The sequence below is a fragment of the Monodon monoceros genome, unplaced genomic scaffold (assembly GCF_005190385.1).
Source record: "Monodon monoceros isolate NGI ecotype Baffin Bay Population unplaced genomic scaffold, NGI_Narwhal_1 Super_Scaffold_11, whole genome shotgun sequence".
NCBI lineage: Eukaryota > Metazoa > Chordata > Mammalia > Artiodactyla > Monodontidae > Monodon > Monodon monoceros.
The window spans coordinates 48,152,190-48,166,585 of record NW_021703767.1 but is presented as its reverse complement, the minus strand read 5'-3'; the positions used below and the strand labels follow the sequence as shown (position 1 = coordinate 48,166,585).

The following is a 14,396-nucleotide window of genomic DNA, read 5'->3' as shown; positions in this document are numbered from 1 at the left end:
GACCTATAGGTGTTTTTAGAGTGGAGGAGACATTGTTGAATATAGCATCTCAGAGTGACACTGTTCTAGCTACAGGCCAGAGTCACAGACATTACCTTAGAAACTTCTTCTTCTTCCCCCCCAGCCATCTCCCATGCCTGCCAGTTAATCTGCAGTGAGGCCACTCCATCCCCTTGACATTTCTCATGTAAAACCCCTTCCATCCAGTCTCACTGCTTCTTACGTTGTTCACCTCCTCTGCCCTTGCCTACGCAACTGCTTTAGTCTCTTGATTTCTCTCTCTGCCACCAGCCTTGCAACTTAACTGTTCACCCTCTCCTCATCTGATCATGTTACTTCCCTAGTGAAAATCTTTTAATGGGTCCTTATCACCTAAAAATAATATCTAAATCCATGGTATGCAAGGCCCTTCATGAACTGCCTTCCCGCCCCCTCCGTACTCTGCTCTCACTGCTCCTGGCACTCTTGGCTCTCACCCCTTCAAATTCAACACGCCACGTGATTTCATGCTTCCCTGACCTGGTTCTTCCTGCAACCTCTGACTAGAATACAGCTCTCAGGCTTACCTACTGATCACTCCTCCTCTTTATTGGTACATCCTCTGGGAAGGCATTCCTGCCCTCCTCCCACCCAACACTCATCATCTTTCCCTGTAGACTTGTCCTCTCTGAGACCTTATCCCATGCTTTCACAATATCTATAACGCTTCAGTATAATTTGGCTCACACATCTCTCCTGATCAAGGACACCAGGTCTTATTTTCTCTCTAATCCTGGCATATGGTGCCAAGCCACATGGTAAGCGCTAATAACTATTTATTGAGTAAATAAATGGGGAACTCAGCAGGGCTCCCTATAAAGCCTGAATCCTTTGGCTGTATATTACAGGAATCATTTCATCAGGCCGAGTAACTTCCCCACCCTTGAGGGCAACACTCAGACCTACTGAAGCCCCCTTGGAGAGAACAGAGACAGATAAAAAGCAACCAACAGCTCCTGCCTCAGGAGAAGATCTTGGTTAGTATATCAGTCACTTCCCACTGGATGCTTAGCTACGAAGTACTAAAGGATTTCAAACTAGGGAGAAAAGAGTCCCAGTTCTGGATCATCTATTTTACTCAATTTTATGATTGCTATGAATTTTTTAATTTAAAAATTATACTTATTTCTAATGTTTTATTATAGAATGTGCTCCTTCCCTTTGCAGACATAGAATGAAGTTCCCAAGATCTTTAGGAAAGTCTTCCTAAAAAGATCTAGATTACCCAGTGCTTCTTACTAAATCGCATGTCATTACTAATTACGCATATCTTATTAATGAGTATTAGCTACTTGGTTGTAATCTTTGAATCATTATTTATTACACTGAAGGGCACCAGCAGGACACAGTTAAAGGCCTTTTAGTGTGGATAATATGTATAGTAATACTAATAATAATTGAAATCAAATTGCAAGGAATTGACTAGGAGGCATATGTATTAAATATTTATAGTTTTATTACTTTTTCATTGTATCTTCCATTCTCAGGTAATATGACTGACTTTAGCTCAAGTCCAACAAGAGAAACTGATCCTCTTGGGAAGCCCAGATTCAAAGGTATGTATGACTGGCTCCAAATCACCATTTTAACAAAGCTATCTTTGGTGGGTGTATCAGTCAGCTGTTGCTGTGTAATAAACAACCACAAAATCTTAGTAGCATACTCTAAAAAGGATTTATTTCTCATGTGTCTACAAATTGCCTGGAGGTCAGCTGATCTACCATGTGTTTGGCTGGGTGGTTCTACTTCTAGCAACAGGTACAGCTGGGCCTCTTATAGGTTGGGCTCAGGTCTGCTCCACATCTGTTTATTTTGGTGCCCAGGATGAAGGACTAACAGTGACCCAAGAGAAGCTATTCTCATGACAGTACAAAGTGAAGAGAGGGGGAGTCCAAAAACGTGACCACATTTCAAGCTCCTTCTTGTGTTATACCTGCCAATATTCAATGGCTAAAGAAAGTCACATAGCCAAGCTCATAACAAAGATTGGGGAAGTATACTCCTTCCATGGATATAGAGAATGTTTTTGAAATATTTATTTATTTGTTTGGCTGCGCCGGGTCTTAGTTGCAGCACGTTGAATCTTCGTTGCCGCTTGCGGGATCTTCATTGCAGCATGCAGGATCTTTTTAGTTGCAGCATGTAATCTCTTAGTTGTAGCATGTGGGATCTAGTTCCCTGACCAAGGATCAAACCCAGGCCCCCTGCATGGGGAGTGCGGAGTTTGTTAGAGAATGTTAGAGAATGTTTTTGAACAGTAATCTAATCTACCACAGTAAAAGAGAGATTATATGATATAGAACCCAGTATTTCCTTTTGTGATATGTTTTTCTGAAGTATAAAATTTGATAAATTTCAACATATGTATATACCCATGAAATATCATCACAATCAAGGTAATGAATACATGCACCACCTCCAAAAGTTTCATCATGTACCTTTATAATCCCTCCTCCTCTCTCCTCCCACCCAACCTCTAGTCCCTAGGTAACTATATTATAGATTAGTATGCATTTTTGGAAATTTTACATAAATGAAAAAAATACAGTATGAACTTTTTGTGTGTGATTTCTTTCACTCAACATAATTATTTGGAGATTCATCCATGTTGCTAAATGTATCAGTAGTTTATTCCTTTTTATTACTGACTAGTATTCTATTATATGGATATATACTAATTTATTAAAACTGTTCACGACATTTGGGTTGTTCTAATAAAGCTGCTATGACCATTCATGTACAAGTCTTTGTGTAGACATATGCTTTCATTCCTTTTGGACAAATTCCAACAAGGAGAATGGCTAGATTGTATATAACTGGACATTTAACATTTTAAGGAACTGCCAAACTGTTTTCCACAGCAGTTGTACTGTTTTACCTTTGTGCCAACAGTATATGAGAGTTCCAGCTCCTCCACATCTTTGCCAACACTTGCTATGGTCAGTCTTTTTAATTTCAGCCATTTTAGTAAAGGTGTAGTAGTATCTGACTGTGATTTTATTTTGCATATCCCTAATGACTAAGGATGCTGAACATCCTTTCATGTCCTTATTTGCCATCTGTGTATCTTTTTTGATGTGTCTGTTCAATTTTTTTTGTCTATTTTTTATGGAGTTGCTTATTTTTTTATTATTGAGTTTTAAGAGTGTTCATATTTTCTGGATTGAAGACCTTTTTCAGATACACACTTTGCAGTGTGTATTTTCTCCCAGTGTTTGGCTTCTCTTTTTTAATTTTAATGAAGCTCAGTTTATCAATTTGGTTTTTTATATATAGATTGTATCTTTTATGTTATATTTAAGAAGTCCTTGACTAATCAAAGGTCACAAAGACCTCCTCTGTTTCCTTCTAGAAGTCTTCTACTTTTACATTTAGGTCTATGATCTGTATTGAGTCAAATTATCTATATGACCCAAAGTATGAATGCATTTATTTTCTCACTTATGGATATCCAAATCGTTCCAGCATCATTTTTTGAAAAAACTGTTGTTTCTCCACTGAATTTAATTTGCACCTTTGTCAAAAATCAATTGTCCATATATATGTGGAACTATTTTGGGGTTTTCTAGTCTGTTCCAGTGATCTATTTATCTACCTTTCCATCAGTACCACAGTGTCTTGATCACTGGTTTTATAATAAGCACTGTGATCAGGTTATGTTAGTCTTCCAACATTGTTCTTATTTTTTAAAAGTTGTTTTGGTGACTCTAGGTCCTTTTATATTTCCATCTGAATTTTAGAATGAGTTTCTCAATGTCTAAAAAAAATAGCCTGTTTATATTTTTATTAGAATTGCATTGAATCTGTAGGTCAACTGGGAAACATTGACAGCTGTACAGTATTAAGCCTTATTACCTATGAACATGGTATATCTCACCATTTATTTAGGTGTTCTTCATTTCTCTCACCAATGTTTTGTAGTTTTCCATGTAAAGAAAACCATAAAAGTAGCATTTTTTATTTCAGTTTCTAATTGTTCATTGCTAGTATATAGGAAAACAATTGTTTTTCGTTCAATGAGCTTGTATTCTGCAACCTTGCAAACCTCTTTAGTCTTTTTGTAGATACACTGGATTTTCTACCTACAGAATCATGTCATCTGAGGGGCAAGTTTTACTTCCTCCTTTCCAACTTAAGTATCTTTTTTTCTTGCCTTTCTGTACTGGCTAGAACCTCTAGTGAAATACTGAATAGAAATAGTGAGGATAGGTATCTTTTTCTTGTTCCTTATATTATGGGAAAAGCATTCAGCCTTTCACCATTAAGTATGGTGCTTCCTGTAGGTTTTTCATAGATGCCCTTCACTGTGTTGAAAAAGTTTTCTTCTATTCCTGCTTTGGTGAGAGTCATTATCAGAAATGAATGCTAGATTATGTCTAATAATTTTTCTGACTTTATTGAGATGTTTATGTGGTTTTCCTTTTTTAGTGTGTTAATGTGATAAAGTAATTGTTCTTGAGTTGTAGGCTACCTTTGCATTCCAGTGACAAATTCCACTTGGTTGTAGTGCATTCTCATTTTAATATATTGTTGGATTTAATTTGCTAAAATTTTGTTTAGAATTATATTCAGTGAGGGACATTGGTCTGTAGTTTTCTTGTAATGTCTAAGTCAAGTTTTAGTATCAAAATGATGCTGAATTTTTCTTCAATTTTCTGAAAGAGTTTAGAACTGGTGTTGCTTCTTCCCTAAATATTTGTTAGTATTTACCAGTAAAGCCATCTGAGCCTGATATTCTCCTTGTGAGAAGGGTTTTACATGTAACTGACTTTCTTTAATAGGTATAGGACTATTTAGAATATTTTTTTCCATAGTGAACTTTGGTAATTTTTGTCTTTCAAGTTATTGGTCCATATCCTCTAAATTGTCAAGTTTATTAGCATAATGTTATTCATATTCTCTTCTTACTTTGATATCTGTATAATTTGTAGTGATGTCACCTCTCTCATTCCTTTTATTGACAATGTGTGTCTTTTTTTTCTCTTTTGCCTAACCAGTCAGGCTGTAGGTTTATCAATTCTTTTGATCTTCTGAAAAGATCAACTTTTTTTCATTGATTTTGTCTGTTATTTTTCTGTTTTCTATTTCATTTATTTTTTACTCTGATCTTTATTGTTTCCTTTTTCTGCTTAATCTGAGTTTCATTTGCTCTTCTATTCTAATTTCTTAAGGTAGAAGATGAGCTCATTGATTCTGAGCCCTCTCTTCTTTTCAGATATGGAATTTAGTGCTACAAAATTTCCCCTAGATATTATTTAAGCAGCATCCAAAAATTTTTGATATGTTGTGTTTCCATTTGTACTCTGTTCAAAATACTTTTTAATTTCCCTTTTGGTTTCTTCTTTGACTTATTAGAAGTATGTTATTTAATTTCCAAATATTTCAAGATTTTCTAGAAATCGTTTTGTTACTGATTTCTAATTTAACTCCATTGTTGTCAGTTACTCTGTATTACTTGAACCCTTTTACATTTATTGAGACATTTTTTAAGGCCCAGAATATAGTCTATCTTTGTATATGTTCTCTGTGTACTTGAAAAGAATGTGTATTCTGCTGTTCTTAAGTGGAATGTTGTATTGGTTTGCTAGGGCTGCCATAACAAAATACTACAGACTTGGTGGCTTAAACAACAGAAATTTATTTTCTCACAGTTCTGGAGACAGAAGTCTGAGATCAAGGTATCTTTGGTTTCTCACATTGGAAATTAGGGCATCACCATAGGAGTTTTAGGGAAACACAATTCAGTCCATAACAAGTGTTCTATGAAAATGTCAATTAGGTCAGTTTACTTGGTTGTATTGTGCAATTCTTTTATATCCTTAGCGATTTTCTGTCTACTGTTCTGTCAATTAATGAGAGAAGAGTACTGAAATCTCTAGCTCTAATTGTGGATTTATTTCTATTTAACAGTTCTATCATTTTTTGCTACATGTATATTAAAGGTCTGTATTTAGATATAGACCTAAATTACTTAGGATTGTAATAAACTCCTGAGGAATTGGTCCTTTATTATTATGAAGTGACCTTTTTTTGTTTATGGTAATTTTCTTTGCTCTAAAATCTAATTTGTTGATATTTATATATCCACTCAAGCTTTCTTTTGATAAGTGTTATCATGGTATCTCTTCTTTTCATCCTTTTACTCTTAACCTGTTAGTCTGTTTGTTTAAAATGTTGTCCCTATAGGTATCATATAGTTGGATCTTGCTTTTTCACCCAGTCTGACAATCTCTGCATTTTATTTTGGGTGTTTAGAACCTCACATTTAACATGACGAATGATACAGTTAGGTTTAAGTCTATCATCATCTTGCTATTTATGTTTTATTTGTCCCATCTATTCTTTGTTCCCTCATTCCTTTTTCTTTAGCCTTCTTTTGGACTGAGTATTTTTATGATTCCATTTTATCTTTTTTTGTTGTCCTACTCCTATAACTTTTTTGTTTTGTTATTTTAGTGATTGCTTTGAGGTTTATAGAATGTGTCTCTAACTTACTACAGTATCTTCCAGTGATATCCTACAACTTCACAAATAGTGTAAGAACTTTACATTAGTATAGCAGCTTTTCTCTCCTCCTGGCCTTTGGGCTATTGTCGTTGTAGTTTACTTTCACATGTTATATACATCACATTAAATTGTTAATATTTTTGTTTAAACAACAAATTGTCTTTCATAGAGAATTTAATAAGAAAAATTACTGTGTATATTTACCTATGTAGTTACTGTTTCAAGTGCTATATATCCATGCAGCATCATTTTCCTTCCACCTGAAGGACTTTCTTGAATCTTTCTTGTAGAGTGGGTCTGCTGGTCATGAATTCTTTCAGATTTTGTATGTCTAAAAAGTATCTTGTGTTTTTTTTTGTCCTTTTGCTTTTGTTTTTTTTAAAGATATTTTCACCAGTTATAGCATTCTAGATGATAAGGTTTTTTGTTTTGCTTTTTGGTTTTTAGTAGAGAAATACATTGCTCTACTGCCTTCTCACTTGCATTCTTTCCGATGAGAAATCTGCCATAATCCTTCTTTGTTGTTCTATGTATAACATGTCTTTTCTTGGCTGCCTCCTTTAAAGATCTCTAGAAATTACTTTGGGTCTTTTTTATAGCTTCCATTTCTTAACTCTCGACCATGTGGATTAGTGATGATAAATGTTTTACTGTCCTTGTCTGATGATTGTTACAGCTATCCAAGTTTCAGGTTGGCTTCAAATGATTTATTTTTCTCCTCATTATGGGTAATATCTTCCTGTTTATTTTATCCAGTTGGGAATATTTTTATTCCTAAAATATTCTTGTATTTTATTCTGGGATGCAGTTTAAATAACTTGAAACCACTTGATCCTTTTGAGTCAGGCTTTTAAGATTTATTAGGTGGGACCAGAACTGTGTTTAGTGTAAAGTTAATCATTCCCCAGTACTGAGACAAGACCCTTTTGAGCACTGTTTCCAATGCTCCATAAATTATGCAGTTTAAACCACGCTCAGGGGGACCAAATTACTTTTGGATATTAGCATAAACTAAACCTATTTAGAAAAGTAAATCAACAATAACATCCATATCATGTATCCCAAAGATAGGGTTCTGGATTTTCACAAATTCAAACCTTCCACATCATTGCTTTCATCCATCTGCTTATAGTATTAGATCAAATGTCCTCAAACAGATAATTTTATTTATGAGTTCACCTCCACCTTTTTTCCAAGCTCAAAAAAAAAAAAAAATAATGCTCAATGTCCTCTCTGTCTTAGGTCCTCACGTGAGGTATATCCAAAAGCCTGACAACAGGCCCTGCTCCATCACTGACTCTGTCAAGCGATTCCCCAAAGAAGAGGCCACAGAAGGGAATGCCACCAGCCCACCACAGAACCCACCTACGAACCTCACTGTTGTCACTGTGGAAGGGTGTCCCTCCTTTGTCATCTTGGACTGGGATAAGCCACTCAATGACACTGTCACTGGTAAGATCATGACACATGGACTGTCACTACGGTGGGAAGCATTGATAGTGCGATGCATTGGGAATGTGGTACCTTGATTCAAACTGTGGCCTGTGAGGCATATCTTAGGAACAGCAAGTCCCCGCAGAGTTCTGCTGTCCCTGTGGTACATGATTGTTAAAAGTATCATAAGATGCGAAAAGATCATCTTTGTCCTGGTTATGGTCTCCCTGTTAATTTAGCAGATCTCTTTAAGTTGCATACCTTCCTTCTCCTCTCAGAACTGTTTTTCACAATGTGAAGGTATATCTAGTCTTCTCATTACCTGAAAATCACAGATCACATATGGGAAGTTGCCACTGCTGATAAGATTTAAACCTGTTTTCCTTTCACCATCCCAATTTCTAGATTGACCTAGAATTTTCAAGCAGGCTAAAAGTTATTTCAATCATTTTAGGAAAATTGTTTTAATTTGGTCAATTTTCTGCTTATCTCAGGAAATTTTGATTCTGCTGTCACTCATCCAATTTCTCTAAAAATGACTATGAAAAATGAGAAACCCTGAGTCATTCTTTGAATTTGTTATATGGGATTTAAATTCTCTGTAGTGAACAGGATAGTCAAGGTAGAGGGGAGGGGTGGAAAGACTAATAACCCAAATCAGCTACAGGATGTAGCAAACAGCGTGAGGACACAAGGTTCCTGCTGCCCATGTCCCTGCCACCGTGTGCCTGGGGTGGGTAGGCAGAATAGAGTTGCCCACTAAGAGGCTGTCAGGAAAAGTAGAGAGCGGTACACAGGGCAAGGTGAGGAGTGGGGAGATTCAGGATCTGCCAAAAAAGTTTTCTATGAATAAAGGAGAAAACAGTAGCTATTTCTCCTCAGACAAAACCATTTGGTCTGGGCAACTTCCAGTGTAAGCAGCTTATCTTTGCTTAACTGGCTTTTTAAATTTTTAACCATATTTTGTGAATTTCCTTTCTTATGCAAAGCTTGCCTTTGTTTTGAGAAAGAACCAGCCACTGCCCATGGTTCCTGGGGATTTGACTAGTCTTGCTTCTTTACTTGGAACTACACCAGTAGGTATTATCATCCCAATATCTAAAAATCAATCTCTAAGTATTGATTATCTACATGTATTAAAAAGTTGAAAACTCTCAATCCATATGCAGTGCTAATAAAGAGTTCCTGTGATAGTCTGAGGCTTCATTCTCACAAGACCAAATGAACTATAAAATTTCACTTGCCTTAAAAATATAGGACATCAAGTTGGAATTGGTTAATCTGTTTAATAATCTAATATATATTCACTTGGGTATGTCAATAGTATCTGATTTAGCTATTTAAAGTAGGATTTTCCTTTCATCATGTAACTTTTTTAAATTATATAAACCTGTAATTTCAAAGAATCATGAATAGGATATACTTTATCTAACCAACTAGTTTTATAACATTATTATTATTATTAAATGTTAACGGGCTGCTTGAGATCTTTCACTAGATACTGGACTTATGATAACCATTTTCATGGATAAGGACCACATCTATAACTATTATATTTTATAAATAGAAATAAGTCCATATTTAACCATTACTCACTTAGTCTATATTTCAATGTTGGACCATATGCCCTAATGATCTGTTCTATTTTTTTCCATTTTTGTTTATTTTTAGTGTTCCATTAAATACCACTTGATTTCAAATGTAATCTTTTATAAACCAGCAGCTCAGATAATACAGAGATTAATTCTCATGTCACTGGAAATGGTTTTTCAAGAAAGAATTAAGAAAGATAACAAAAAGAGAGTGAAACATATTCTTCATTCCCCAGGTTGACTTCTGTCAGTAATCTTTCTTTTAATTGATAGGCATGTATTCACCTCTAGTAAATGCATCCAAATTCAGATGCTTCTCCATATCCCTTCTACACTAAAGTAGAAATAGGTACACCATAGAGATTGGCCACAGCCTGGGTCCTTGGACAACTCAAATTACTTATAAGGTGTCATTTTCTGATACATCAAGAGCATGCTGACATAGATTTAAATCCCAGACCAACTGTGTTCTAGATAATGCAACTTGGATCTATAATTAGCCTCTTTGAACTTCAGGGTTTTTTAATTTATAATAATAATAATTCTTATTGCTATCAATTTATTGTGAGTATAAGGCTTAACAGAGAGTAGTATTACCATTTGTTATTTTCATGCTGTATTGACCAGATAGTGATGTTCCCAATATTTATAATAATTATGTTCTAAGTGAATTATCTCATAATAGGGCAATAAAACCCTCTGAGGGGGAAAAAACAGACCAATTATTGTGTCAGTTCTCTGTAGATTTTCTTATATCTTTACTGTTAATGAAATTATTTTTTAAATCCCCTATTTAAAATAAGAAATATTGACACATACTTTTTTGTTGTTGGTGGTAGATTTTTATAACGTTCGTGGATTTATGAAAAGCTATTATCACTTTGAAGCATTAAAAAGGAAAGATATATACATTCTAAGACAAGAATTCTGAGAAAAATTCTAAATATCTTTTTAATCATGAAGGTAACTTCTAGATCCATTTTGAAAACTACAGTCTTTCAGGACAAAAATAGTATTAAATTAACATTTAAAACTTGAGTCAAAAGAAAATTAGAAAAGATGTGCTATAAGTGTTGAAGTATACTAAAAGGCTAAGGTGATATTACAAAGAATATCACACAGTCGATGAGGAATGACCCAAACAAAGATGTTTTTTGAAGGTGATTGCTTTCATGGATAACCAGCTGGAGTGTCATATAAATTGCTCTTTTGGTGACTAAGCAGCACTTGAATCTTTCCAATTGGAATCTCTCAAATTTTTGTGATCCTAGTTTCAAAACACAACTCGGGGATAATAAGGAATAATAAAAGATATAATAATAATAGGTACCACCTGTTGAGCAAAATACATGCAAAATACTATTAAGCACTTTCCATATGTTCCTTCTTTAATCCCTACAAGCAACACTATGGAGAGACACTATGGACATTTTACAGATGGTAAAACTGAGACTGAGATCCAGGCAAGTGGCTTGGTCTGTCTCTTCCCATTAAGTCATGCAGTTTCCATTTTTAAAAAATCAATTTTACTTCCTTTCTAATTACTCTGATCTTTTTCTAGTAAATGTCCCTTCACAGCTGAGGAAAAGATATAAAACGAACATAATTGAATTTGGGCTCCTACCTCTCCCTCTCTTTCCACACTCCTTTAGAATAGAAAGCCAACTGAGACATAGATTGGGAGCAGAGAGTCTGAGGAAGGAGTCTTAAATATGGGCCATTAGTCCTTTAATAGCTGCACTAATGTGTCCAGATACAATGACCATTGCCTTCCAGTTTAATTTCAAATTTTCAAAAGGATGGTCATAGGAAATTACTCAGAAAAAGTGATCCTCCTTTTTGGCTTTTTAAAATTCACCAGTAAAGATCCTTCCCAAATTAAAATTGGTGATTATAAGTCTCCATGAGTTACTCTATAATTTCAGTTTTATTTCCGATATCCATCTCCTACCTTTGGTCTCAGTGCTAACAGCAGAAATCCCCAGTAACTTGCCAGCTCCTTTGCAACCTTCCCACTTTCCCTGATGCCCACCACTTGTGTATTTCTTCATACTGATGAAGCTGTTTTTGAGTAGGGTTTTGTTGGTTGGTTGGTTGTTTTTTGTTTGATTTTTTTAACCCTCTGTGTGATCTTGTCACATGCATTAAACTGAACCCCAACTGAGAGCAGGGAAAGTAAATTAGTAAATTATATTCTCTTAGTCTGAAAGTCTCTTTCGTTTGATTAGCCCTACAAATTCGTAGAAACCTGCCCTTAAGTTAAATTTATGCAGATCTCTATGCAGACTTTGAGGGCATAATTTTTTTAATTCAAGGATAATTATCAAGGGGGTATATGTTAGCAGTATGTACAAAATTTATGTAACTTACTTAAGCAGTAGGTATCAAAATCCCATAATTCTGTAGTTCAAAATAATGAACTATAGAAAAGTATAGTTCATTGTTCATTATTTGATTAACTGTTATTGCTGCTGTGGTTTTCAACTCAGTTTTTTGGAGCAGTACCATGTAGTCAGTGACATTTTTCCCAGCTATATTGTGAAGCCCCATGAGCAGGAAATGTGCTTCTACTGAAACACTGCTCCTCATACAATGTTTTTTACAAAGCCACACTGGGCTTTCCAGCAATGGCAGATGATCTGACTTACCTAACAAAATCATAGGTTATCCATAACCAACGCTACCATAGGAGCATCAACAGTCTTCACAGTTACCAGACCTTTGCTGCTCTGGTAAAGAGAAAACAGAAATGGTCAATGAGCAACTTCCCAAATGCTTTGGGACCTTCATCATCCTCTGACAGTCCCCATTTGGAAGTTGCTAATGTGTATGATCAATACGTCTCTAGACCTGCAATCTTGTTGCTCACTTTTATGAGAGTTGAATCTGTTATGCAGTTAGCTTCGAGAACATTCAGTTCACCAGAGCATAAAGACAAGTATCTGTTGGCTTTTTTTGCTTTTCAGAATATGAAGTTATATCCAGAGAAAATGGGTCATTCAGTGGGAAGAACAAGTCCATTCAAACTACAAATCAAACCTTCTCCACAGTAGAAAATCTAAAACCAGACACAAGGTGAGCCACCAGTGCTATTACAGGTGAATTCTGAGAGTGCAAAAATCATAACAAAGGAGTAAAATGACATCATCCTTCTCTATCTTAAGGGAAGGTCTAGTTTGCATTTCATTCTTTGGCTTTCCATACACAGCACTAGATACCCCTAGAGTCATGGTTTACAAATATGCAAGTTATTTGTGGGGATACAAGAGCTGACAAGATGGTCTTGTAAGTTAACAGTATAGCTGGGAACATTGAAAGATAGAAGGCCATTAATATCAAACATTGATATTAAATACCAAAATTTAGAGGAGGAAAAGTCTATAGACCAGAGACAACTGGAGTGTGGATGGTGTAAACTAGATTTGAAGCACAGAAGAAGTTGCCTGGCATGCTGGAAGGAGAGGGCAAGGAAACAAAAGCCATGTGACAAATGTAGGTGAAAGTTTGTAATAGTTAATGCTTAGTATAGCTACAGACTAGTCCCAGACACAGTAACCCTTTGCTTTTGGGTCTTTTTAATATAGACCAATGAGAATAGATTTTTGAAAATGGACATATAGAATATTAACAGCTGTTCAATAATAAACAACTTTTCTTGGCATTCCTTACTACACATTGATACCAGGTTGTTTATCTTGCTGTATAGTTTTGTGATTCCTTTTTAAATCTAAAATACCTAATATTTTATCAGTTCATTTTATTATTTCAAGAAAAATAAGGGCCTTAGGCATTTCTAGAAATGTAGTTGGGAAGGGGTTTTTTGTTTTTGTTTTGTTTTACATGGCTAAATTATCAAATGTATTGCTCAAGGAGATTCTCAAATGGATACAGCCAAGAATTTCCATGATAAAGCCAATGTGCTAAATTCATTTCTGGACTAAATTTCACTCTTTGTGAAAAATCGATTTCTTCCTTCAAGCTCCAAAACATTGTCTGATAAACTGTCTATACTTTCAGTATAAAACAAAACAAAAACACCTCTGACATCTTAAGTTATAGTATCCCAAGCAACATAGATCAATTTTCACACAATCAGGAGTTTTTCCAGATTGAGTATTTCATAACTTGATAAAGTTCCTCAGTGTTGAAAAAGATCAGTGGAGGTGAAGACTGGAACTTCAGCATCAGAGATTTTTTTTTTTCATGTTTTATTTCTTGTATCTTTCATTGTCATGTGACTGAATTGAATTGGGTATTGATTGTGACACCCAGAAGAGCCTCTCTGGGCTCTGACAGCAGGGAGACTTTTCTAATCTTTTCAGGAGAAAAGGAAGTATCTAATTCATTATAGATGGTTTGCTGTATATAAACTGTAGTCCTATACAGCAAAAACAACACTTTTCCAGCAGTGCATGTTTTCTTCTTTTAAGTTCTCTGAATTGTAATATGGAGAATTTTGCAACTGCTAATTTTCTTGAAGGTATTAAGTTAGCCAAAATAAGCATATATTTCAGTAAAAGCCCATTTGATGATCTTGGTTCTGTTTCCTTAGCAAGATTAACAGGGAGAGAGCCTATAATTTATTTTAAGGAAAGAGTAAAAGAGAAAAGGTCATTTAATTTGGGCTTTTTAATAGGTGGATTTGGGCTTACAAAACTTGGCTTTTCTCTGCAGTTTCTTGCTTTTTATTCCACTTAAGAAAAAGTGAGCTGTGTAGTACGCAGAACGTACATTGAAGGGCATCCAATTTCTAAATGTTCATTGTATTCCTTTTCTGAATCAGGCTGTTCTCGGATTTCACAGTGCACCTATTAGCTCATAATC

General features: G+C 35.1%; 1 protein-coding gene across 3 annotated transcripts in view; it reads left to right on the top strand.

Annotated features, from left to right (window-relative positions):
- ABI3BP (ABI family member 3 binding protein) overlaps positions 1–14,396 on the top strand; it is a 262,119-nt gene that overhangs the window by 223,585 nt on the left and 24,138 nt on the right. For all 3 annotated transcript variants that reach the window (XM_029213847.1, XM_029213848.1, XM_029213849.1), the window contains 4 exons: positions 888–1,016; positions 1,527–1,595; positions 7,789–7,998; positions 12,539–12,647. In XM_029213847.1, coding sequence (XP_029069680.1) covers positions 888–1,016; positions 1,527–1,595; positions 7,789–7,998; positions 12,539–12,647 — 517 coding nt within the window. The remainder of the gene's footprint in view (positions 1–887; positions 1,017–1,526; positions 1,596–7,788; positions 7,999–12,538; positions 12,648–14,396) is intronic.